At 41.8% G+C, this 22,683-nt stretch overlaps 1 protein-coding gene across 3 annotated transcripts in view; it reads left to right on the plus strand.

The window, feature by feature from the left end:
• Positions 1–22,683, plus strand: part of LOC115178555 (collagen alpha-1(XVII) chain-like) — a 33,075-nt gene that overhangs the window by 6,203 nt on the left and 4,189 nt on the right. For all 3 annotated transcript variants that reach the window (XM_029739811.1, XM_029739812.1, XM_029739813.1), the window contains 43 exons: positions 21–68; positions 176–229; positions 403–453; positions 763–906; positions 1,157–1,300; positions 1,804–1,875; positions 3,966–4,040; positions 4,174–4,224; positions 4,698–4,847; positions 6,166–6,252; positions 6,338–6,385; positions 6,534–6,662; positions 6,906–7,217; positions 7,434–7,484; positions 7,622–7,648; positions 7,753–7,779; positions 7,876–7,938; positions 8,662–8,766; positions 8,889–8,951; positions 9,142–9,177; positions 9,271–9,324; positions 10,396–10,467; positions 10,661–10,723; positions 10,848–10,883; positions 11,007–11,078; positions 11,189–11,215; positions 11,331–11,366; positions 11,453–11,488; positions 11,670–11,750; positions 14,175–14,210; positions 14,304–14,390; positions 14,487–14,567; positions 14,707–14,757; positions 14,923–14,985; positions 15,403–15,462; positions 15,585–15,602; positions 15,819–15,869; positions 16,000–16,107; positions 16,349–16,528; positions 17,305–17,427; positions 17,528–17,626; positions 17,746–17,880; positions 18,091–18,183. In XM_029739811.1, coding sequence (XP_029595671.1) covers positions 21–68; positions 176–229; positions 403–453; positions 763–906; positions 1,157–1,300; positions 1,804–1,875; positions 3,966–4,040; positions 4,174–4,224; positions 4,698–4,847; positions 6,166–6,252; positions 6,338–6,385; positions 6,534–6,662; positions 6,906–7,217; positions 7,434–7,484; positions 7,622–7,648; positions 7,753–7,779; positions 7,876–7,938; positions 8,662–8,766; positions 8,889–8,951; positions 9,142–9,177; positions 9,271–9,324; positions 10,396–10,467; positions 10,661–10,723; positions 10,848–10,883; positions 11,007–11,078; positions 11,189–11,215; positions 11,331–11,366; positions 11,453–11,488; positions 11,670–11,750; positions 14,175–14,210; positions 14,304–14,390; positions 14,487–14,567; positions 14,707–14,757; positions 14,923–14,985; positions 15,403–15,462; positions 15,585–15,602; positions 15,819–15,869; positions 16,000–16,107; positions 16,349–16,528; positions 17,305–17,427; positions 17,528–17,626; positions 17,746–17,880; positions 18,091–18,183 — 3,399 coding nt within the window. The remainder of the gene's footprint in view (positions 1–20; positions 69–175; positions 230–402; positions 454–762; positions 907–1,156; positions 1,301–1,803; positions 1,876–3,965; positions 4,041–4,173; positions 4,225–4,697; positions 4,848–6,165; positions 6,253–6,337; positions 6,386–6,533; positions 6,663–6,905; positions 7,218–7,433; positions 7,485–7,621; positions 7,649–7,752; positions 7,780–7,875; positions 7,939–8,661; positions 8,767–8,888; positions 8,952–9,141; positions 9,178–9,270; positions 9,325–10,395; positions 10,468–10,660; positions 10,724–10,847; positions 10,884–11,006; positions 11,079–11,188; positions 11,216–11,330; positions 11,367–11,452; positions 11,489–11,669; positions 11,751–14,174; positions 14,211–14,303; positions 14,391–14,486; positions 14,568–14,706; positions 14,758–14,922; positions 14,986–15,402; positions 15,463–15,584; positions 15,603–15,818; positions 15,870–15,999; positions 16,108–16,348; positions 16,529–17,304; positions 17,428–17,527; positions 17,627–17,745; positions 17,881–18,090; positions 18,184–22,683) is intronic.

Raw genomic sequence — 22,683 nt, forward strand, 5'->3', positions numbered from 1 at the left:
TTTTTCTTACATGAATTCAGGAAGATCCAGTGGAAACTCATCTCCGGAATACACAAGGAGAGAATATGGTAACTACCAATCTTAAATGTGACTTCAAAATGGATTTCATTCCTATGTTTAATAAAAGTGGATATTAAAAATGACATAATTGATTTTTGATAATTGATTGTTTCAGCTGCAGCAAGTGCAGCTGCCAGTACACCCACCAGAGGGCGGAGCCACAGCAGAGGTACTAGCTGTTAGCGCACAGCACCATCAATCAGACCACACACTACCGCAGAATGCACTTATTATTTTTTAGCAATTTTAAGTGGCTGTATTTTAATAAAATAGAACACATCTGATTACACTACTCTATTCTAATCTATTCTATTCTATTCTATTCTGTGTGTCCTGTTCCAGAGAGTGAGATCAGATGCAGACTGCAGAGTGCCTCCCCCACAGCCAAAAGATGTGAGTTGCCTAATACCACGCGAGCTCTTATCACTAACCTATGACTCACCCGACCTGCCCTGGAAAATACACGTGGACCAAGATGATATTAGTTTGACTTCAACAAATAGGGAGACAATATGACTCAGTCAGAAAACGTGGAAAGGAAATGGAACGTGGATGCTTGAAGATAAGCTGAATATGGAAGATAAATTCAGTTTGATAAAAAAATCGGTCTTTATAATTAAAAAACAGTTGAAAAGCCTGCACACTGTACGTTTCCTAAGTGACGTTAGATGACACCAGAGTCTGTTCCTCCGTGGCGTGTAGGGACGGAGCTGGATGATGTGAAGCGGCTGCTGAAGGGAAGTCGCTCCAGCAGCATCAGCCCCCCTCGCTCCCCCACCAGCACCCTCCCTATCCCCAGGAAGGCCAGCGTAGAGACCAGAACCAGGCCGAACAGCTCCCAGTCAGGTACACACTCTCACCAGTATAATCATGATAAATGAATATGGTAAATGAATAAATGCTGTAATAAATAAATGTTTAAATGCACTCTGAAATAAATGAATAGGTACATAAGTAGTAATTACACAAGTAAATAAGTACATAAAGAATCACTGATGCGTTAGATGGCCTGAATATGTTCTTAACTGACTCACCTGGTTAAGTAAAGGTTAAATAAACATACATAAAACCAGTTAACCCGTTCCCTCTCTCCCAGGCCAGTACAACAGCGCCACCCTGGATTTAGGAATGCCTTCCTACGTGTGGTCAGGCCCCACGGCTGGAGGCTATGGTTACCACAGCAACGCCATCAACCGGTCCCCCACCTCCACCCTCCAACACTCACCCACCACACTCACAGGTCAGCAATAGACATCACCAAATATACAGTCACAATTACTACTACTAGGCAGCGTAGCCTAGTGGTTAGAGCATTGGATTAGTAACTGAAAGGATGCAAGTTCAAATCCTTGAGCTGACAAGGTACAAATCTGTCATTCTGCCCCTGAACAAGGCACCCACTGTTCCTAGGCTGTCATTGAAAGTAAGAATTTGTTCTTAACTGACTTTCCTAGTTAAATAAGGGTAAAAAAAATAATAATATTGGCATGATACGGAGTGATAATTGTGCCAACAGAAATGTATTCTGAATGTAATCATTCACACCATCAATGTTAATTTATATAAATTAACAGATTTAATCCAAGAGATAAAAAGGACATGATTAAAATTAACTAGATTTGTGTATGACATAAAAATCGTAAAAAAGAAAATGTCTCCTAATTTTTTCATTGTCAATGAGTACTGTATATGTTACTGTGGGTGTGACTCACTCGATGTTGGTGTTTATCAATGTTTCTACAGCCACAGGGCTTCAGAACAACCTGGCCCTCAGCTCTACATCCATGAACTCTGGACTCTCTGCCTCTAGCACTGGTAAACATCTCCCTCAACATCTATTGTCTCTCTATCGGTGCGTCCCAATAATCTTCTCTTTCTCCCGAAGTGTTCACATGTTCCCCTCCCTTCACAGATTTGAAAGTAAGTGACTGGTATGCCGAGATGGGCAGTATTTGTATTACATGTATTTGAAATATGTATTTAAATTATTTCTGAGTATTTAGTTGTTTGTATTACACTGGGCTGAACTTCACTCCAATGTATTTTGCAATAAGATACTTTCGAGAGCGGTAATTTGTATTTTCAAAATACAAAATACTTTTCTATACCATTTTTCAGTGATGTAAAGTACTTAAGTAAAAATACTTTAAAGTACTACTTAAGTCGTTTTTTGGGGTATCTGTACTTTATTTTACTTTTAATATTTTTGGTAACTTTTACTTTTACTTCGGTACATTTCTAAAGAAAATAAACCACTTTTTACTCCATACATTTTCCCTGGCACCCAAAAGTACTCGTTACATTTTGACAGGAACATGGTCCAATTCACACACTCATCCTTACTGCCTCTGACCTGGTGGACTCTAAACGCAAATGCTTCGTTTGTAAATTATGTCTGAGTGTTGGAGTGTGCCCCCTGGCTATCCGTCAATAAAAATAAAAAAATATAAAACTGTGCCGTCTGGTTTGCTTCATATAAGGAATTTGAAATGATTTATACTTTTACTTTTGATACTTAAGTACATTTTAGCAATTCCATTTACTTTTGATACTTAAGAATATTTAAAACCAAATACTTTTAGACTTTTACTCAAGTAGTATTTTACTGGGTGACTTTCACTTTTATTTGAGTAATTTTCCATGAAGGTATCTTTACTTTTACTCAAGTATGACAATTGAGTACTTTTCCCACCACTGCCATTTTTTATATCATTCACAATTTTGTGGCTTCCTTGTCACCCTGCCCTGGTATCAGACGTCTGATGGCACTATGGTGTCATAAGAGCGTCTGCTAAATTAACTAAATATAAATGTATATGTAAAAATGAACAATTGCAAAGCATTCTGAGTAGTATTCTAATGAGCTCTACCCCGGAACAAGGCCAATAAAAATACCCAGTATGTTCACATAATTTACATGTTGGTCATTTAGCAGACACTCTTTTCCAGTGACTTAGAGTCAGTGTATTCAACTAAGGTAGATAAACAACAACATATCACAGTCATAGCAAGTGAAACGTTTCTGTAACCATTACTGAGAATATTGTTGCTGTTTGTGCTGTTTACTTGCAAACTTATTTTTGTATTTTAAAATACAAATACATGTAGTTTAATTAAATATATTTAAAAATGTTGATACGTTGATCTTTATAGTATTTTGTCATTTTTGACAATCCCTACTGGTCTATAGAACCCCCCCCTTCAGTAGTGTATTGTCATCTATAAGTCTATGCTAGGTAAAGCCCCGCCTTATCTCAGCTCACTGGTCACCATAACAGCACACACCTGTAGCACGTGCTCCAACAGGTATATCTCACGGATCATCCCCAAAGCCAACACCTCCTTTGGCCACCTTTCCTTCCAGTTCTCTGCTGCCCGTGACTGGAACCAATTGCAAAAATCGCTGAAGCTGGAGACGTACATTTCCCTCACTAACTTTAAACATCAGCCTTCTGAGCAACCGATCGCTGCAGATGTACATAGTCCATCTGTAAATAGCCCACCCAATCTACCTACCTCATCCCCATATTGTTTTAATTTATTTTTATGCTCTTTTGCACACCAGTATCACTACTTGCACATCATCTGCTCATCTATCACTCCAGTGTTAATCTGCTAAATTGTAATTACTACGCTACTATGGCCTATTTATTGCCTTACCTCCTCACGCCATTTGCACACACTATATATAGACTTTCTTTTTTTTCTATTGTGTTATTGACTGTACACTTGTTTACTCCATGTGTAACTCTGTGTTGTTTGTGTCGCACTGCTTTGCTTTATCTTGTCCAGGTCGCAGTTGAAAATGAGAACTTGTTCTTAACTAGCTTACCTGGTTAAATAAAGGTGAAATAAAAGAAAAAAGAAAAAGTATTGAATGTTTTCTCTCCTTTGTCCAACTCTAGTTCACGGTATGCAGAAGAACCTGGCCACCACCACTGGCAGTATCCTAACAGCTAATGGAGTCAACGCACAAACAGGTATGGATGGAGTGTTGAGTGGTCAGAAATCCACTGGGATCAAGAGAATAATGCCCATGTTCATTGTGGGAGTTATATTTCACACGTTTAAATCATGTTAAATTCACCCTGCATGTCTTTCTATTTTTGGCAGTCTATGGTGTGCAGAAAAATGTCACAAGCACAGGGGTGTCCACAAACACAGGTGAGTCCAAAATACTTTGTTTTGCATAGATAACAATTAGGCAACCATAGACATAAAACATTTGATTTGATGTATATATGTACAAGCAGCGGCAGCACGAAGACAAGTATAGCGCTTTCCTGCAGTCAAATTACCAAATCGCCCTCTAGTTGCCTCATGGGTGGAATGTTATTAATATTTTTCCTCTTGTTTGATGTATATGAAGTGTAATATTGGGATGCAAACACAAAATGTAATCATTTAAATTCTATATCTGACATGGTACAGGTGTCTTCTGTTTTTAAGCCCATAACCATGTGTGTGAGGTGTCTACTTTTGTCTAAAAGTAGATTTGTTTAAGACTACCAAGAAACACTCGATGTGAGCCTGATTTAGCCCACTGCAGTAAAAGGATATCCTCTCCTACTCTATCTTATCATGTATTCATGACACTTACCAGTTTATACTGAATGTTTTTGCTGCCTATTTCTCAGTGGCGCCCAGCAGTCCTACCGGTGAAGAGGCCAAAGAATACAAATTCATGCTGCTGGAGAAAGAGAACGCTCCCGTCAAAAAGGAGACGGAGAGACTCATCATGGCCAAAGATACTGGCAAACAGTTCTCCTCTGCTGCCACTGCTATTGGTAGGCAACACTCGAATCAAATCAAATGTTATTGGTCACATGCTACGTAAACAGCAGATGTAGACTAACAGGGAAATGCTTACGGGCCCTTCCCAACAATGCAGAGAGAAAGAAAATAGAAAAATAATAGAAAAATTAATAATACGTAATAATAAAAGTAATAATAAATACACAATGGTTATATATACAGGGTACGAGGACTAAGTCGATGTGCAGGGGTACGAGGTAATTGACGGAGATATGTACATATAACTAAGAATAAAGTGACTAGTCAACAGGATAGATGATAAACAGTAGCAGCAGCGTATGTGATGAGTAAAAAAAAAAAAGGCTGAATGCAGATAGCCGGGTAGCTATTTGGCTAACTATTTAACCAACAATTTAGCAGTTTAATGTTTTTGGGGTTGAAGCTGTTCAGGGTCCTGTTGGTTGCAGACTTGGTGCATCAGTACCACTTGCCATGCTGTAGCAGAGAGAACAGTCTATGACTTGGGTGGCTGGAGTTTTTAGACAATTGGTATAGAGGTCCTGGTTGGCAGGGAGCTCGGAGTACTGGGTCGCTCAACACTCTGTAGCGCCTTGTTGTTGGATGCCAAGTAGTTGCCATACCAGGCGGTGATGCAGCCTGTCAAGATGCTCTTAATGGTGCACCTGTAAAACGTTTTTAGGATCTGAGGGCCCGTGCCAAATATTTTCAGCCTTCTGAGGGGTAAGAAGCGTTGCATTATCCTCTTCACGACTGCGTTGGTGTGTATGGACCATGATAGATCCTTAGTGATGTGGACGCCGAGGAACTTGAAGCTCTCGACCCACTAATCTACATCCCCATCGATGTGTATGGTGGCGTGCTCGGCCCTCCATCTCCTGTAGTCCATGATCAGCTCCTTTGTCTTGCTGACGTTGAGCGAGAGGTTGTTGTAAGAGCCTTATGTTTGCAAAATTCCGGTAACTTTCCCAAAATTCCCAGGTTCTCCTGAAATCTTGGTTGGAGGATTCCAGATTCCCTGCTTATTCTGGGAATCTTCAAAACATGATTTCTAGAAACATGGGAATTGGGGGAAAGTTACCGGAATATTGCAATCCAGCACGAGTAATACCAGAAATGTACACATAGAGGAGGGTTTTCACTAAATACATAATATTTACTAAATATTCAATTGTCTGCTCAATGAGAAGAACCTTCTGAGGGAAAATGGTACCAGTCCTATCAGATCTTAAATGTTTCCATGCCCAATAACATACTACAGTCCCACTGTCTTAGTGTTAGCCGTTGTCTGTGAGTTATGGTGAAGTTTACTTACCTTTTCACATTTTCTAGCCTATTCTGAGGACTCACTGAAGAAGGAGAAGAAGAAGGTGTCCGGCTTTGTGGAGACAGCTACAGCCAGAACCACAGAAACGAACGGTAGATAATGGAAGTGAATAGACATTTTCACCACACCTTGACTTGTGTTACCAACAAACTGTTCTTCCACTGCTGTTTTTTAAAGCTGGATCCTTGATGAAAGTGTCAACGAAAGACAAAGCAACCTATGCAGGTATAGTCTAACTATACTTTGAAATTGAAATGGCTGAATCCCAATGTAACAATCTTCAGCCCTAAATGCCTACTCTTATGCATTCTTCATGATACTCTACTGATGCTGGTTCTTGACCCCCGTGTCCTCTACCTCTCTCTCCGATCAGAGATACACAAGGACGAGTCTGGAGGAGGTCTGGGCTTCTGGTCCTGCTGCTCCTGGTGGAAGTGGCTGTTGGGCCTCCTGCTGGGTCTTCTGCTCCTCCTGGGGCTCCTCCTGGGACTCATCGCCCTGGGTAAGAGAGGAGGAGGGGAGCTGTAGGGCACTGGGGTGGTTGGATTTATGTGGTTGTCTCTGTCATAGAGAGCTAGAGTTACATCCGTGTCTAAGTAAATCTCTCTCTGTTTTTTTCTCTGTTCTTTCTCCCCTGTATTTCTCTCTGTTTCTCGCTTCTCTCACTCGATCTTTGTCCTTGTTTCTCTCTGTTTCCCTCTCAATTTTCTCCCCCTCCCTCTCTTTCTCTTCCAACCACTTACAGCCGAAGAAGTCAAACGTCTTAAAGCTCGTGTGGATGCCTTGGAACAAGCCTCCAGCTCTTCCTCAGCCCATTCCAGTCGCCTCTCCTCCTCCTCAAACATCAACATCATAGACCCTCTGGAGTCTGCATACATAGACAAGACCTCCTCTCCCTCCTCTACCACACTGCTCCGCTCTGATAATGGTATCAATCTGGGAGTGGCAGCAGGAGCAGGTCCAGGATCAGCTAATGGACCAGGCCAAGACCCTGTAGCTCTGCAAAGGGCAGTTCAGCAGATAGTCAGGACTGAGCTGCAGTCCGATACTGTACGAGGTACAGAACCAGAACCAGAACTTACACTGTGCACCAGCCTTGTGTTTTGTGGGCATATGTTGAGCTTTTCAACCATTAAAACAAAGGAATGATTCAGTCACAAATCCAAAATCATGCAAACTTGTGAATTGTATGAATATTTTTGAAACATGTTATACATGTGTCGTTTTTATTGGATTGTATATATTGACAACATTTTTTATTTATTTGTTACAGCAACACTTGCACATTCAATGAAAGGAGCGAGAGGAGAGCCTGGGACCAAAGGTACTGTAGGGCATCCACTGCATGGACATGGAAACATACATAGATGGATCCATCCATCCATAGATGGAAACAAACTGTATTGGCAGAGCAAGTTTTGGCTGTGTCTGTTGATGAACATTTCAGCTGTTTTATTTCAGGTGACCAAGGTGGTCCAGGAGTCAAAGGTCAGTGAGCCTTAGACCTACATTTAATTTCAATGACGTCACACAGCAAATACTGTACATGTTAGAGTTATACTGTACAAATGGAATTCATTCATTCATTTCAGGTGATAATGGATTCCCTGGCCTACCAGGTAGGAACACAAACTACTAGTTTTATTCTGGAGTGGCTGCAGTAAATAATCATCTGCTGAATGATAGCAGACTGATGTCCGGCTTCTCTTCCTTAGGTCCTCCAGGTCAGATGGGCCACAGTGGACAGGAGGGCCCGAGGGGACCTAAAGGAAATGCAGGTAATACTTAAGGACACAATTTGACTTAAAATTACAAGATCTCAATCTTGCAACAAATGAGAAATGTACTGTATAGACTCTCACTCCGTTATGTGAATTTCGTTATCAATGTTCATAAACTTCAATTCATCTACTCAGTCTGCAACCCAGAGTTTGTAAGATTCTGGTTGAATGAAACAGACGAGAGTCCCAGCTTACAATAGTCAAAATGTTTATTCACGAGGGTACTCTGAAGTTCATTATACAAAGACATCCATTTTATAGTTCACTTCCTACCTACGCACATACATCCACACAAACAGTAGATATCCTACGCACATACATACACACGAACAGAAGGTGAGTTGTGTGCTTCTCCAGAGTTCTCACCACTGTGTATCACTACCCAGCGCTGTCCATTCTATTCCCCCGAGATTAGAGAAACCTTGAGAAGTACTCCCTGTCCTATCATAAGTTTCTCAGAGTTGTAGCCAGGTCGAGCCAAACACAGTTTTAATTGTTCTTGGTATTTTCTTCGGCACACACATACACACATTTATCTCCCTCCCAGTCCAACCTAGTTGGACTTATGTTTAATACTTTCATTATTCATTATACATGCTACATAAACAACTAACTACTAATTAGTTACGTTTCAGGGTAGAATTATTTAATCATTATCTTTTAAACATATAAATTATTTTATCACACTCCCACAATGCATCTCTTCTCATCTGTGAATAGGTGAAGCTGGTGCAGAGGGCCCCCCAGGTCAGAGGGGCCGAGAAGGACCAACGGGATCACGTGGAGAGCCTGGTCCTCCAGGGTTTGGAGAGAAAGGGGACAAAGGTATGTTCATAAGTGTATTTGATGGCGTCACAGTATATCTTCAGAGAAAAAATCCATAAATGTATATATTTAAATTATGGGTTCCTGTTCAAGCTCTTATGTAATGTTATGTGATGCCATAGGTTCTCCTGGTGAACCTGGAGGCCCCGGACCTGCTGGCACTGCTGGGCCTGTTGGGCCTAAAGGTAAGGCCAAAGGTCATCATCAATGCAGGAAATACATCTAGATTGATGAGATACATTAAACTATCCCAAATTGTAAATCACTCTGGATTAGAGCATCTGCTAAATTACTAAAATGTAAACGCAATTCATCAACACTGAGACTGTAACTGTTGGCCGCCATTGTTAAAGTGTATTTATTTTTGTTTTCCAGGGTCAGCGGGTGGTCAGGGTGCTACAGGTATCCCAGGTGAGTGCTCTTTGCCCTTTTCATGTACCATTGTATTGGAAGAAGACACAAGCATGTGATTTCTAAAGTTGTGTATTTGTCACTTTTCTTTAGGAACTCCTGGTCCACAGGGTTTCCGAGGTGAAGCAGGTGCTCCAGGACCGAAAGGTATTCTAGACCAACATGTTGAGATGTGTTGTATGCAGGCCTATTTGCTTGATTTAGATTCACTAAGAGAAAGCCACAAATATAACTAGAAACCTTAGTTGATACATCCATTTTTTCACTTAAACATTTATGATACCCATTGATTGTTGAAGAGCATAACTTATTAATGCCTCATGAGCTTAGTTTAATTGTCATACTCCATCAGAACCCCAAAAATAAGCTTGCTTTACTAACATTTTAGTAAAGAATACAAATGTAAACAAAGACTGTATAGCCTCAAAACGTGGTGAAACCTATACATTTGATACCATGGATGGTCAGTCCTTGCATCTGTAACCGGTGTGAAATGGCTAGCTGGTTAGCGGTGCGCACTGGTAGCGTTTCAATTGGTGACGTCACTCGGTCTGAGACCTTGAAGTAGTTGTTTCCCTTGCTCTGCAAGGACCATGGCTTTTGTGGAGTGATAGGTAGCGATGCTTCGATGGTGACTGTTGTCAATGTGTGCAGAGGGTTCCTGGTTCAAGCCCAGGTTGGCGCGAAGAGAGGGACGGAAGTAATACTGTTACACATCCTGTTCTCTATGAATTTGAGAGTGGTTACATTTCTCCAGGCCCCATTCCTTTGTTTTTTTTCTAGTGAAAGAGGGGCAGGGAGGTGGATTTGTTATTTTTTCAATGGAGGATTCTAGCTTTAAAGTTGTAATATGCAGAAGTCGCTCTGCCATTTCCTGGTTGCAAAACATCTAATAGTTCACCTAATTTCAGTTTGTGACAAAACAAGCAATTGTGTAGAGAATCATTGTGCCATCTAAACCTCTGTGAAATACTGTATCTTTTCAATAGCTGTTTGAAAAACCGAAAGTAAAAGACGCAAAAACTGAATTTAAGAATGGAAACATAGAAATTGTGCACATAGAACAAATCAAGCACTTCTTAGACTTACGTTCAATGAGAATGACAGATCTATAAATCACATTTCTATGTGAATTTGGTCAGGTTGCCCAAAAAGTTACATATTGCAGCATCAAACAAAGATCATATCAGTAAGCCTATTGTTTCTCTCCTCTTCCAGGAGAGAAGGGACCAGCTGGACCTCCAGGAAATAAGGGCGAGCCAGGAGAGAAAGGACCCCGCGGAACATCAGGTGTGTATCTGTCTGCCCTGAATAGTTAGAATCACATGGGATTCAGAACTTTGTGTCTCCTCTTTATTTCTTCTCTCCTCCTTCTCTAGGATAACACATCACTGAGATAAATATGCACTACATATGTAAACTGGTGTGAAAATGGGTTGTAAGCACATTTCATAGTGGTTATGTACCCTCTCCGTCATCATAGGTGACCCAGGTCAAAGAGGACTTCCAGGACCAGACGGAACAAAGGGATCCAAAGGACCCACAGGTAAGTGAACAGAGTAGTGAAGAAAAGATTGTGCTGCTAGAATAATCTCAGGCTGTCCGAATATAGATACTGTAACAGTTAAATTCTTCACTCTTATCAATTCTGTATGTGTGTTATTCAACAGGTGCTCCCGGGGCTGACGGTGAAAAAGGCTCTAGAGGTAAGAAAAACAACATCCTTTGGTAGATAGAAACCACAACAATATATTTTGGTTGAAAAATCGAGTTGTCCATATAACAACTTTTAGATTTTTACAGGATAATTGATACCTGTATCATTCCAGGTGACAAGGGATTGGATGGGTTGCCAGGTCCCAGAGGACCAGCAGGACCTCCAGGAGATACAGGCCTCCCAGGTAAAATCAATTAATCCATTTTTTAATCCATATATCCATCCATCCATCGATGCTTAGTATTCACTATTTAAAATTCAATAACATACATTTTCCACTTGTTTCCGCTGTAGGCATTCCCGGGCTTCAAGGTCCACCAGGTATGACTCTTTGATGCAAAATCATTCCTTGATTTACATTTCAGATGCATGGTTCCTCAAATATTGTACAGCAGGCTATAACATTTTTGTAACCCTCCCCCTCTACCCCGTATAGGTATACCAGGTAATCCAGGTCAGCCTGGAGGTAAAGGTAATGTACCTATTACATACTTCCTCTATATCTTTAGTCAAACAGGATTATGCTTTCATTCAATCTATCATCATGTTATCTTCTAGGCGAAGCTGGAGAACCTGGTAGAATCATCAATGCAGGTAAGTAAGAGGAAACGACAAGGCAAATTAGAGACATCGCTACACTGGTGGATAGGCACTGTACATATACAGCTGTAAATATTTCTTGAGATGACTTTATAGTACAGTGTCCACAGTAGGACAGCATCACATATCCTTAAGTAATGGATGGTCATTGGTCAATCTCCTGTTCAAATTCCAGCTGGTTCCAGTTCGGTTGCCATCCCCGGACCTCCAGGCAGCCCCGGTCCCGCTGGTGTTGCCGGATCCCCTGGACTCTCAGGTTGGTACTGAAGCTCTAAATTCTAAAATGTTCTAAGACAGGTATTCCTGGGGTATGCGCAATGCCGTCTGGGGTACGCCAAATAAATGTCTTCACATTTTCAAATAGTATATTTATATTTTCCAATGGGGCTATACATTTGGGTGAGTTTTGTTTCTCGCCTGAGTAGCCTCATTTCACTGCCAAAAATAAATTAAACCATCTAGTGTTCAGTGAAATAACAACACAATGTCAAATACAGGTAGCCTAGTCAAATAATGAACATCCAATCACATTAACCGTTACTCTCTCGCGGGAAACCTTCACTCTTGCGCAGACATTTAGAAACGAGACATGACAATTTGAAAAATAAGCCACGGGAGTTTTTTGAGCAAGAATAAAGACGACTTTCGAGTAGTAAGACATGCATAAAAGCAACAGATATCATTACTAAGAAGGGGCTAGAAGCGTCTTATATGGTGAGCTAACGAGTGGCTAGGACAGGCAAGTCCCATACTATTGTGGAGGACTTAATTCTTCCTGCTGCTGCAGATATGGCTGGGACATTGCTGGGGGGAAAGGCCAAAACAAAACATACAGCCAATGTCTTCATCAAACAACACTGTTTCACGACGCGTCAGTGACATGGCAGGAGATGTTTTGAAACAATTACTGCTTCACATACAAGTCAGTGAATTATATGCGTTACAGCTGGATGCGTCAACAGTCGTGGCGGGCCAGGCACAGCTCCTGGTATATGTCCGTTACGTTTATGGGAGGTCAATTAAGGAAGACATCCTCTTCTGAACACCACTGGAAACCAGGACAACATGAGAGGATATTTTTAAAGTACTGGACAGCTTTGTGACATCAAATGGACTTTGGTGGTCAAGATGTGTTGGTATCTGTACTGATGGTGCAAAAGCCATGATAGGGAGACCTATTGGAGTGGTAACGCGTGTGCAAGCAGTTGCTCCCGGCGCCACTTGGGTACACTGCAGCATCCACCGAGAGGCTCTTGCTGCCAAGGGAATGCCTGACAGTTTGAAAGACATTTTGGACACTACAGTGAAAATGGTTAACTTTGTTAAAGCATCGCCCCTGAACTCTCGTGTATTTTCTACATTATGGAATGATACGGGCAGCAACTATGTAACACTTTTACAACAGGGAGAGGAAGTGCACTGGTTATCAAGGGGCAAAGTATTGACACGTTTTTTTAAATTGAGAGACGAGCTTAAAGTTTTCTTTACTAACCATCATTTTCACATGTCTGACCGCTTGCAGGATGACGGGTTTCTCACACGACTGGCCTATCTGGGTGATGTTGTTTCTCACCTGAATGATCTGAATCTAGGATTACAGGGACTCTCCGCAACTATATTCAATGTGCAGGACAAAATTGAGGCTATGATTAAGAAGTTGGAGCTCTTCTCTGTCTGTATTAACAAGGACAACACACAGGTCTTTCCATCATTGTATTGTTTTTTTGTGTGCAAATTAACTCAAGCTTACAGACAATGTCAAATGTGATATAGCGAAGCACTTGATTGAGCTGGGTGCGCAATTACGCAGGTACTTTCCCGAAACAGATGACACAAACAACTGGATTCGTTATCCCTTTCATGCCCTGCCTCCAGTCCACTTACCAATATCTGAACAAGAGAGCCTCATCGAAATTGCAACAAGCGGTTCTGTGAAAATGGAATTTAATCAGAAGCCACTGCCAGATTTCTGGATCGGGCTGCTCTCAGAGTTTCTTGTCTTGGCAAATCATGTTGTTCAGACACTGATGCCCTTTGCAACCACGTACCTATGTGAGAGTGGATTCTCGACCCTCACTAGCATGAAAACGAAATACAGGCACACACTGTGTGTGGAAAATTATTTAAGACTGAGACTCTCTCCAACACAACCCAACATTGCAAAGTTATGTGCGTCCTTTCAAGCACACCCTTCTCATTAACCTGTGGTGAGTTATTCACAATTTTTGATGAACAAAGAAGGTTTTTTATGTAAAATGGTTAAATAAAGAGCAAAATGATTGATTATTATTACATTATTATTTGTGCCCTGGTCCTATAACAGCTCTTTGTCACTTCCCACTTGTGACAAAAACTCACACTCATTCTTATGTTTAATAAATGTATCGTATAGTGTGTGTGTGGCAGGCTTACAATGATGGAAAAAAACAACATTTGAGAGTGCGCTGACCCTGGTGCTAGAAGGGGTACGCGGCTGGAGGTTGAACGTTTGAAGGGGTACAGGACTATAAAAAGTTTGGGAACCACTGTTCTAAGACATCGTTCTACAGTTTGAGTAAACACTGTATCGCCTTGACCAGATCTGGATGAAGATCTAGATGTTGGAGATCTTCATGAAGTTCCTCATAGACTTTCAGGTACAGTAAGCTGCATGCTCAGTGCTTATGTTGTGTCTCCTCAGGTCCTGTTGGCCCTGCTGGTCTTCCTGGAACGCCTGGTAAGACTTATTTCTCAGATATCCAATGAGACATCAGGGTCCACATACTGTACGTACTTTCCCTTTGATTGTTCATTGGCTCTGTCTCTATAGGTCCCAGGGGAGAAAAGGGAGAGGAAGGAGAGAAGGGAGACCAGGGAAAGCCTGGCATTACTGTACAGACTGTGGAAACCACAGAGAGTGAGTATGTTTGGCTGAAAATATGTTCTTGTTTTAGACTCGTTATAGTGTATGACTTTCTTATTACCTCTACACTTACCTTACCCCTTACAACAGAACGTGCACCTGTGGCTAGTCTTCCTGGCCCACCTGGCCCTCCAGGGCCCCCAGGAGAACCAGGTGCCCAGGGTCTTCTAGGTAAGCCATGTGGTTCATTCTCCATGCACTTCAATGTATTTTTGGACGGATCGCTGTAAAATTTTATTTTGTTCTGATCCCTTTTTCTTATGGATTCTGTCCTTTTTATAAAGCTAATTCTTACCTTATTCCTTCTCAGGTAAGGGTCTCCCAGGTCCTGAAGGTCCTAAAGGAGAGCCAGGTGTACCAGGTAAACCATAACATTTCTACCTGAGAAGAATGTACAATATTATATTCAAATTATATTGTAAAATAATTAAGCTATTGTAAGAACTGGTTTGCGTCATCTGTTGCAAAGTTCCTTTTCAAACCATTTTGATGAATTTCAACTCAACCTGACCCATTCCTCTCACAGGTGTTGGTGTGCCCGGCCCCCGAGGAGATAAGGGAGAGCCAGGTAGCTTTGTGCCCAACTCAGGTAGGTGGCCCTTACCAAAACTACACTACACTCTCCATACTGTTACCATCTGATCACTCAACACAATCACAATGACTCTACTGTCAAAGATGTCAAGATAGAAGCTGTTGATCAGTATATATTTTACCTTTTTTTAACTAGGCAAGTCAGTTAAGAACAAATTCTTATTTTCAATGACAGCCTAGGAACATTGGGTTAACTGCCTTGTTCAGAACAACAGATTTTTACCTTGTCAGCTCGGGGATTCGATCTGGCAACCTTTCAGTTACTAGTCCAACGCTCTTGCAACCTTTCAGTTACTAGTCCAACGCTCTAACCACTAGGCTACCTGCCACCCCATATGATATGGTATGATATGGAAGGTCACGTAATGTAACGCAATGTAATGTTGTAGTGTAATGCTGTGTTGCCTTTCAGGAACCTTCTTCGCTGGACCACCAGGACCTGCTGGCCCAACTGGTCTTCCGGGATCACCAGGTACAGAGGGGTCCAACTCACTGTCTATACCATTTGTGTTTTTATCATAGTCAATTTGGTCGAAACAGAAGTTATGTGCACTCATCTTGTAAATCATTTTCTTGTTTCCTAATGTAAACCAGGACCCCAGGGTTACCAAGGTAAGCAATTTTAAAGGCATGTCCATGTCAAAGGGCTGGATTGATATCATAGTAGGCTATGAACTGTACAGCACTTTGAGATATCAGCTGATGTAAGAAGGGCTATATAAATACATTTGATTTGTTTTGAACTGGCTCAGTCACATACTATTTACATGGCAGACTTAGTGATAGACTTAAAATGTCGACCTTAACGCAATTTGATCTATGTTTCAGGTGACCCAGGTCAGCCCGGTTTACCAGGAGTTCCCGGAGATCCCGGTGTCGGTGGGTGGATCAAATATTTATCAGAAGCATAGTTAAACTGTCGCTTGGGTTACAACCAACATTTACTTCTGAATTTACTTAATCCTTGTGGGTATATGTTGTATTGTTCATTGTATTGTTTTCTCCCCAGGTTTCCCTGGACCCCAGGGACAACCTGGAGGTCCAGGACCAGAAGGGGACAGTGGACTTCCAGGGCCCCAAGGTCCAGAGGGCCCCGAGGGGCAACCGGGTCCAAAAGGTACACCCTTACACCCCTTTAAAAAGATGCAGTCTGGGATCTTAAGTACTTATACATTCGTAACATATCATACGAATTGCAAAAAATAATTAAAACTGGGACCTGTTTTGGCTCATGAGCACTATTTTCAAATCTACTGGCTAAAATTATACAAAATCTCTGGAACATCACTTTAACAATGTTTATCACCCAATGTGGATCATTTGTGTAAGTTAATTAAGCCTACTTATATTTTTATAAGGTGAGGCTGGCGTTCCAGGTGCTCCAGGAATCCCTGGCTACTCCAGTGGTGGATCATCCAGGAGTTCCCCTGGAGCACCAGGTCCACCTGGACCTCCCGGGGAACCCGGCCGTGATGGGCCACCTGGGTCTGGGGATGGAACACCGGACGTCCGTCAATACATCACAGAATACCTCAAGAGTGAGTGAGATTATCTGCTTTTTCTTCTTACCTCCAATGAAAAGGATTGGGGCTAAACTACGTCCATCCAAAGACCGTTACAATATATTTTTTCAATTTTTTATTTCACCTTTATTTAACCAGGTAGGCTAGTTGAGAACAAGTTCTCATTTCAATTGCGACCTGGCCAAGATAAAGCAAAGCAGCGTGACACAGATAACAACACAGAGTTACACATGGAGTAAACAATAAACAAGCCAATAACACAGTAGAAAAAAAGAAAGTCTATATACAGTGTGTGCAAAAGGCATGAGGAGGTAGGCAATAAATAGGCCATAGGAGCGAAATACTGGTGTGCAAAAGAGCAGAAAAGTAAATAAAATACAAACAGTAAGGGGATGAGGTAGGTAGATTGGGTGGGCAATTTACAGATGGACTATGTACAGCTGCAGCGATCGGTTAGCAGCTCAGGTAGCTGATGTTTAAAGTTGTTGAGGGAAATAAAAGTCTCCAACTTCAGCGATTTTTGCAATTCGTTCCAGTCACTGGCAACAGAGAACTGGAAGGAAAGGCGGCCAAATGAGGTGTTGGCTTTGGGGATGATCAGTGAGATATACCTCCTGATAGCATATTTGACAGCATACGTGACCTCCGTGGGACAATATGGTCGACAAACATGATTTAGATGTTGTTTGCGTAGTTGATGCTAACTAAAAGGGTGCCTAATGATCTAAAACCTTTTCTACGCTACTGTTTAGCAGTGCAGTAACTTGTGTATTGTGTTGTCCTTCATGGAGGCGATGGTGTCAGGGAGTACATGTCGGGTCCTCCGGGTCCTCCGGGCGTACCGGGGCCCCCTGGTGGTGGATCAGTGGAGTCAGTGGATGACCTTGCTAGTCGCGTCATTGCATACATCCAGAGTGAGTCCAGACAAACCAACATCTTATCAAAAGCATTACATATATAAACTATATCATATTGTATGTTTACCTGGATCTAATACTTCTGTTGACATTTCAGGTGGAGGTATTGCTAGTGGGGTGCCTGGACCTCCAGGCCCGCCTGGCGCTCCAGGTGGAGGCAGTACATCGCTAAATGACATCATCAGCCTTCTACAGAGTAAGTCAGATGTTTGAGCACAAATGTTGATAATCGGGACGAAAATAAAGAGATAACATTGTGTCATGAGACAGTCAATGGTCAGTGATGTGCCCTTGCCTGATCCATACCTCTCTCAGGGGAGGAAGTGCGACACTACATCGTCGGTCCTCCTGGCCCTGCTGGACCTCCTGGCATCCCAGGGATCCCATGGAGAGGAGGCTATGGCTTTAATACCAATGAGGTGGCTGGACGAGTCCTCAATCTAATGAATGGTAAGGAATCACTGTGACACAGCCTTGTCAGATTCACATTTCGATTCATACACACACCATTAGCTTCTTTAACCATAGTGTGTGCAAGTGTTTCCCAAATGGTTGGCCGGAACCTACAGGTGGATCTTGGTAAGTAGTTCAATTGATTTAAAATAGTCACATGATAAGAATTCAGGATTGTGATTGGTTGTGGCATCCGTCTGTCATCAGAGCAGGGTATGGTGGGCATGCTCGGACCCCCTGGACCTCCCGGCCCACCGGGCCTACCTGGGTCCTACAGTGACATCTCTTATCTTCTGCAAAGTAAGCGCTCTGACTAGAGTTCCAAAATTCTGGGAACTTTCAATAAATTCAATTTTTTTTCCAAAATCCCGGCTGGAGGATTTCCGGAATCAGAAGGGAACAGCAGGAAATCTGGAATCCTCCAACCGGGACATCAGAAAAACCTGGAAAGGAATTGAAAGTTCCTGGAATTTTGCAACCCTAGCTCTGACTACGGACTTTATACTGACATTAGCGTTTAGCACATGTTATTTCTGCAAGACCTAAAGGACACGGTTTTGGCCACACATTATATTCCAATCATCTATCATACAGTGCATTCAGAAAGTAGTCAAACCCCTTGACTTTTTTCACATTTTGTTACGTTACAGCCTTATTCTAAAATGGATTAAATAGATTTTTTCCATCATCAATCTACGCACAATATCCCATAAAGACAAAGAATTTTTTATTTTTTTTAGACATTTTGGCTAATTAATTACAAATAAAAACCTGAAATATCACATTTACATAAGTATTCAGACCCTTTACTCATACTTTGTTGAAGCACCTTTGGCAGCGAGCACAGCCTCAAGTGTTCTTGGGTATGACGCTACAAGCTTGGCACTAGGGCTGGGCGATATGGCAAATAAATTATCACGATATCTATATATTTTTTCATTCGATAACGATAATTATCACGATATTAATCAAATGATGTTTAAAAGGTGCATATCTGCTTGACTCAAGAATGCCTGAACAAACCAAGGGCTTTGGGGTGACAGGTAGCCTAGTGGTTAGAGCATTGGGCCAGTAACCGAAAGGTTGCTAGATTGAATCCCTGAGCTGACAAGGTAAAAATCTGTCTTTCTACCCCTGAACAAGGCACTTAAACCACTGTTCTCCGATAGGCCGTCATTGTAAATAAGAAGTTGTTCTTAACTGACTTTCCTAGTTAAATAAAGGTTAAAAAAAAATTGTTATGTGAGCTACACATAAAATTATATTTAAGGAAAATTGTTCCATGTTTGCGGCCAGGGAGCACGTACCTGGGGTCAATTAAATTGATAAGCCTCTTGAAACCTTCCTTTTCGACTGTGCGAATTGGCAGCATGTCCTTAGCAATGCAATGCATAATAGCATTTGTGATGTCTTTGTCTTTTCGATGTTTGCTTGTAGGGCATAAACGCTGTCAGTGTTGACTGCTTCGGGCAAACATCCCTAGATTGGCTGGTGCTTGAGGAGGCGTTTTCAATACCGTGGCGCAAACTCAAACTTCCTGCATGTTCCAAAGAGTGATTTGCTTCAGATGTTGAAAAAGGTTTGTCGTATTACCAGACTTGGTAGCCACCAATCCACAGCACAATTTGCACCGAACATTGCTCTGCTCTGAGTCGGACTTCAAAAAGCCAAACCACTTCCAAATTACTGAAACAGTTTAACCCTGTTTATCAATAATTTCTTCATTGGAAGCTGCTCCTTCTCCATGGCTATCACTGCCACTGTTTTCGCCTACATGACAAATTTTTCGTGGTTAACAGTGGCTACTCCATCACTCGAGGTGCTAAGTGGTTTTTAGTGGGCGTGTACCTCTCCACGTGCATATTGTCACTTCTCCACACGTTCCTGCTGCGTCACAGAGGTGAAATGGACTGCTGTACCCAATTATTCTATATCGACATTATCAAAAATGAATCTAAACATTTTTATATCGTTATTGAGGGAAGTAATTACCTTGATAATTATTGATATATCGCCCAGCCCTACTTGGCACACCTGTATTTGGGGAGTTTCTCCCATTCTTCTCTGCAGATCCTCTCAAGCTCTGTCAGGTTGGATGGGGAGCATCGCTGCACAGCTATTTTCAGGTCTCTCCAAAGATGTTCGATTAGGTTCAAGTCCAGGCTCTGGCTGGGCCACTCAAGGACATTCAGAGACTTGTCCCAAAACCACTCCTGCGCTGTCTTGGCTGCATGCTTAGGGTTGTTGTCCTGTTGGAAGGTCACCCCAGTCTGAGGTCTTGAGCACTCTAGAGAAGGTTTTCATCAAGGATTTTTTTTATTTAAATAGGCAAGTCAGTTAAGAACAAATTCTTATTTACAATGACAGCCTATCGGGGAACAGTGGCTTAAAACCTCTTACATCTACACGTTCCGCTAGCGGAACGATTGCTCCAATATCCAATGATGGGCGGGGCGCGAAATTCAAACTCCTCTAAATTCGAAAACTTCAATTTTTCAAACATATGACTATTTTACAGCTATTTAAAGACAAGACTCTCCTTTATCTAACCAAACTGTCCGATTTCAAAAAGGCTTTATAGCGAAAGCAAAACATTAGAATATGTCAGCAGAGTACCCAGCCAGAAATATTCAGACACCCATTTTTCAAGCTAGCATATCATGTCACATAAACCCAAACCATAGCTAAATGCAGCACTAACCTTTGATAATCTTCATCAGATGACACACCTAGGACATTATGTTATACAATACATGCATGTCTGTTCAATCAAGTTCATATTTATATCAAAAACCAGCTTTTTACATTAGCATGTGACGTTCAGAACTAGCATTCCCACCGAACACTTCCGGTGATTTTACTAAATTACTCACGATAAACGTTCACAAAAAGCATAACAATTATTTTAAGAATTATAGATACAGAACTCCTCTATGCACTCGATATGTCCGATTTTAAAATAGCTTTTCGGATGAAGCACATTTTGCAATAATCTAAGTACATAGCCCGGCGTTACAGGGCTAGCTATTTAGACACCCTGCAAGTTTAGCCTTCACCAAAATCACATTTCCTATAAGAAAAATGTTCTTACCTTGCTTGTTCTTCATCAGAATACACTGCCAGGACTTCTACTTCAATAACAAATGTAGATTTGGTCCCAAATAATCCATCGTTATATCCAAACAGCGACGTTTTGTTCGGGCTTTCTAGACACTATCCCAACGCTAAATCTCGGCCACGAGCATGACGCAAAATATGACAAAAAATTTCTAAATATTCCATTACCGTACTTCGAAGCATGTCAACCGCTGTTTAAAACCAATATTTATGCAATTTATCTCGTAGAGAAGCGATAATATTCCGACCGGGAATCTGCCTGTCTGTAAACTGAGGAAAAAACCGAAAGCCGGGGGCGGGGCGTGTCACGCGCCTAAGGCTTAGTCCATTGACTGACCACTCAGCTTTTGCTCTCGTGTGCTTCAGCCAGGGCTTTGAATTACGTCATTCCTGTTTTTCCCGGGCTATGAGAGGCCATTGTTGACGTGCGAAGTGTCACGTAAGAGCAGAGATCCTTTGTAAACGACAGAGATAATAAAGAAGGGCAAGAAATGTTCAGACAGGGTACTTCCTGAACAGAAGCATCTCAGGTTTTTGCCTGCCATAGGAGTTCTGTTATACTCACAGACACCATTCAAACAGTTTCAGAAACTTTGGAGTGTTTTCTCTCCAAAGCTAATAATTATATGCATATTCCAGTTTCTGGGCAGGACTAATAATCAGATTAAATCGGGTACGTTTTTTATCCAGCCGTGAAATTACTGCCCCCTAGATGTAAGAGGTTAACTGCCTTGTTCAGGGGCAGAACGACAGATTTTTACCTTGTCAGCTGGGGGATTCGATCCAGCAACCTTTCAGTTACTGGCCCAATGCTCTAACTAGTAAGCTACCTGCTGTCCCAAGGATCTTTCTGTACTTTGCTCCATTCTTTCCCTCGATCCTGACTAGTCTACTTGTCCGTGCCAATGAAAAACATCCCCACAACATGATGCTGCCAGCACCATGGTGCCAGGTTTCCTCCAGACGTGACGCTTGGCATTCAGGCCAAAGAGTTCAATCTTGATATCATCAGACCAGAGGATCTTGTTTCTCATGTTCTGAGAGTCTTTAGGTGCCTTTTGGCAAACTCCAAGTGGGCTGTCATGTGCCTTTTACTAAGGAGTGACTTCCGTCTGGCCACTCTACCATAAAGGCCGGATTGGTGCAGTGCTGCAGAGATAGTTGTCAGAGTGGCCATTGGGTTCTTGGTCACATCCCTGACCTAGGCCCTTCTCCCCCGATTGCTCAGTTTGGCTGTGCGGCCAGCTCTAGGAAGAGTCTTCGTGGTTCTAAACTTCTTCCATTTAAGAATGATGGAGGCCACTGTGTTCTTGTGGACCTTCAATGCTGCAATTTTTTTTGGTACCGTTCCCCAGATCTGTGCCTCGACACAATCCTGTCTCGGAGCTTTACGGACAATTCCTTCAACCTCATGGCTTGGTTTTTGCTCTGACATGCATTGTCAACTGTGACACGTTATATAGACAGGTCAGTGCCTTTCCAAATCATGTCCAATCAATTGAATTTACCACAGGTGAACTCCAATTAAGTTGTAGAAACATCTCAAGGATGATAAATGGAAACAGGATGCACCTGAGCTGAATTTCGAGTCCCATAGCAAAGGGTCTGAATACTCATGTAAATAAGGTATTTCTGTTTTTATATTTGTAATAAATTGTGTTGTTTTAAAACCTGTTTTCTCAT

The sequence above is a fragment of the Salmo trutta genome, chromosome 38, assembly GCF_901001165.1.
Source record: "Salmo trutta chromosome 38, fSalTru1.1, whole genome shotgun sequence".
Taxonomy (NCBI): Eukaryota; Metazoa; Chordata; class Actinopteri; order Salmoniformes; family Salmonidae; genus Salmo; species Salmo trutta.